Raw genomic sequence first — 3,099 nt, 5'->3', positions numbered from 1 at the left:
AATCTGCAAACAAAATAACATAAAACAGCCTCCTTATCATCTTTTTACAATTAGAGATAATGACAATCTGATACGTTTTAGTTCTTCCCATCCGTTTTCCTAAAACTCCAAGGCTTCCCAGGCAGCTGCGCGTAGGGAGGAACCCGGCGAGTCTGCGCGGGACCAATGCGCAGGCGTGCTGAGGAGCGGAAGTGGGGAGGCGGGACTAAACCCGGACCAGCAAGCGGAAGAGGCCGGAGCCGCGGAGAGAGGCGCCGAGACCGTTTGGCGGCGGTGAGTCTGGGGCCAGCCCGAGCTGAAAGTCCCAGATCCGGGGAGACGCCAAAAGAAACGGAGGTACCTGGGGCCTCGGAGCAGTCGCCGCTGGTTGCTGCAGCTGCCCTGCCTCTGCCGCCGCGACGCCTCCGCCCTCGCTGCTGAAGACGCGGCCCTGACAGGCCTGTAGGCCTAGGCGCGGCCGGCCGAGCCCGACGTGTTGCCGCCCGTGCAGCTGTGAGTAATCCGAGCGCCCGCTCCACGGTCGTGTACAGATTAAAATGGAGGAAATTTCGTTGGCTAACCTGGATACTAACAAGCTAGAGGCCATCGCTCAGGAGATATACGTAGACCTAATAGAGGATTCCTGTTTGGGCTTCTGCTTTGAGGTGCACCGGGCAGTCAAGTGTGGCTACTTCTACCTGGAATTCGCAGAGACTGGTAGCGTGAAGGATTTTGGCATTCAGCCAGTGGAAGATAAAGGAGCGTGTCGCCTTCCGCTTTGCTCCCTTCCTGGAGAGTCTGGGAATGGGCCTGATCAGCAGCTGCAACGCTCACCTCCAGAATTCCAGTAGCTGCAACATGAGAGTCTGAGGGTAACCAGGACAATAACATAGACCAGTCCTGTGGTTTTGAGAAGTTAGGTAGCTAAGTAAAAAAAAAAAAAAAAAAAAAAATCAGACAAAAGTCCCAGTTCCCATTGAAGAACCTAGCCTTTAAAAACTTGGAGTGGAGAATTTAGGAATTCGGATCCTTGTATAAGTGTATTACCTTTGGATCAGCTTTGAAATCCTGGACAGGAGGAGCTGTGCTGTGCATCCTGCACGCCATGCAGTGGTTGATTTCTAAACACACCAGACAGTGCACAAGAACCCTGTACTGTCCCCAGTGCACAGGTGAGCATCTGTGTGGTCAGCATATAAAGTTCTTTGGTTCCTCAGCCTTTCTGTCTGCCTGACGTCAAGGGCTTTCTGGATAACTGACCGTTTGGACATAACTGATGGTCAGGCCTTAATTGTTGGGTCTCAGTGGGACTGCACCGCTGATCTCTGAGCCTCTGATTTGGGCTTCTCCAAGACAAATGAAAGTCAGTTATGAGATCTGGATATTAATCGTTCCAATCTGGGAAAGCCAAGAAAAAGAATTCCCAGCTGAATCTGGTAGGAGAAGCTCTGTGGTCTTGATGCCAACAAGAAGAAAAGCTCAAAGCCACCAGTTTCCCAAAGGTCCAGCATTTAACAATGACTTCAGCGGAGTTGGGGACGTGGGCTAGCGTTTTGCTGAACAGAGCCCTCTTTCTTGCACCCCACCTGGTGGCATAGGCTTAGCAGGTGAATAACTTGGTTCTCCAGGCAGGCTGAGGATTAAGTTGTGATCCCTTGGGGAGGTAGCAAGGCCTTCTGCGACTACGCACGACCTCTCGGGCCGCAGCATTCGTATCTGGATGTATTATGCTGTGGACAGCAGGTCGGTGGGGCGTCTTCCTACTCTGAGTTACTCGTGACCTAGCCAGTCCATGGGTCTGACTTGGTCATTGTGCCAGGTCACTACCTGCCTCCCATTTTCGGGGCAGGGGTGAACTATGGAAGAGCATCATGGCTGTGCAGGAGGCTGTGGTTTGAAAGCTGAGCCCGGAGGGGACCCTTTTCAGCGGCACTCACTAATGTGAATGGGTTAGTGCTAGGAGCCAAGGAGCAGGACCGGGTCAGCTCTCATCTGACTGTGCAGCATCCTGTTGAACGCCCCTGTTCCTTGGGTTGGGCAGTCACAGAGCTCGGTTGCAGTGAACATCTAGACTGTCTCCACCTTCTCTGCCCCTCCCGAGGGGCAGCCCTTTCCACTCAGTTCCCTTTGGACCTCTTGACAAGAGCCGTCCTTTTGTTGTTGGAAGTCAGGAAGTGGCCCCCAGAAACCCTCTGGTTTTAGGGAATGGGATGGGGAGGATGGGAAATGTGAGCTGAGTATCAAAAACCACCCTCCACTCGACTCCCTGATTGAAGTTTATGAAGTGTATAGGGGTGGGAGCCCCAGGGTGAGCGGGAACGGTGCTGCTTTATTTGAAATGTTTTCTTACCTCATTCTGTGCCCCAGTAAGGGGCCCAGCCTCCTTTGTCTGGCTTGGCCCCACGTTCCTCCAGTCCCCTGCTCCACGCCTGTCTGGTGCAGCTCATCCCCCCGGGTGCTGCCTGCCGCTCTACATTCACGCTGACCAGTTTCCATTTCTCTCTCTTGATGCTCCTACTTCGGAAGCCTGCCCAGTGTCCCTTTCCTTGGCTTCTCTTAAGTTTGTTTTGTTTTGTTTTCTTGTTTTTGAGAGACAGCGAGCAGAATCTTTCTTATGGCTCCCTCTATTGGGATTAGGATGGGAAGAGAAAGTAATTTTTTGTATATGAAGAGCAGTGTCATGCCTGAGCATTTCTTCTGTAGGACTGCCTTGCTGGTATGCCTTCCTGCTGTGTCTTACTTCCTGAGGAGTTACATCTTCCCACCTCCACTTGGATACTGCCCCTTAGGACCTAAGCAGAGAAGCAGTAAAGGCTGAGTGACACAGGGACAGAGTAGGTTCTGATCCATTTTCTCTAACCCTTGCTGTGCATGTATCCTTCCTTATCCCAGAAGGAACTGTTTGGACTGTATGGACTGATTTGGGTCACATACTCTAGAGGGTTAAGGGAAGCCTAGTAACAGGGCCTCAAGACTTTATTATTGCATTCTCCCTCTAGAGGTGTCCCGCTCAGGGTGAGGGCCTAGCTACAGATTGGTCTTCAATCCAAGAGTTGTAATAACTGTTTAAAACGTCAAACCTTGGCGAGAACTGAAATCATTTGGGGTTATCTGCCCTTG

The 3,099-nt window shown here is 51.8% G+C and overlaps 1 protein-coding gene across 1 annotated transcript; it reads left to right on the top strand.

Moving 5' to 3' along the window:
• The first annotated feature begins 222 nt into the window (after positions 1-222).
• ATXN7L3B (ataxin 7 like 3B) lies at positions 223-932 on the top strand. The gene has a single exon (XM_060113624.1). It carries the CDS (start codon positions 537-539, stop codon positions 828-830), a length of 294 nt encoding a protein of 97 aa, XP_059969607.1. The 5' UTR covers positions 223-536; the 3' UTR covers positions 831-932.
• The last annotated feature ends 2,167 nt before the right edge of the window (positions 933-3,099 follow it).

This window comes from Mesoplodon densirostris, chromosome 11, assembly GCF_025265405.1.
Source record: "Mesoplodon densirostris isolate mMesDen1 chromosome 11, mMesDen1 primary haplotype, whole genome shotgun sequence".
Taxonomy (NCBI): domain Eukaryota; kingdom Metazoa; phylum Chordata; class Mammalia; order Artiodactyla; family Ziphiidae; genus Mesoplodon; species Mesoplodon densirostris.
This window is presented reverse-complemented; position numbering and strand designations above follow the sequence as displayed.

What these genes read in the sequence shown, in the direction of transcription:
- ATXN7L3B (XM_060113624.1), top strand. Translation starts at nt 537, where the DNA reads ATGGAGGAAATTTCGTTGGCTAACCTGGATACTAACAAGCTAGAGGCC.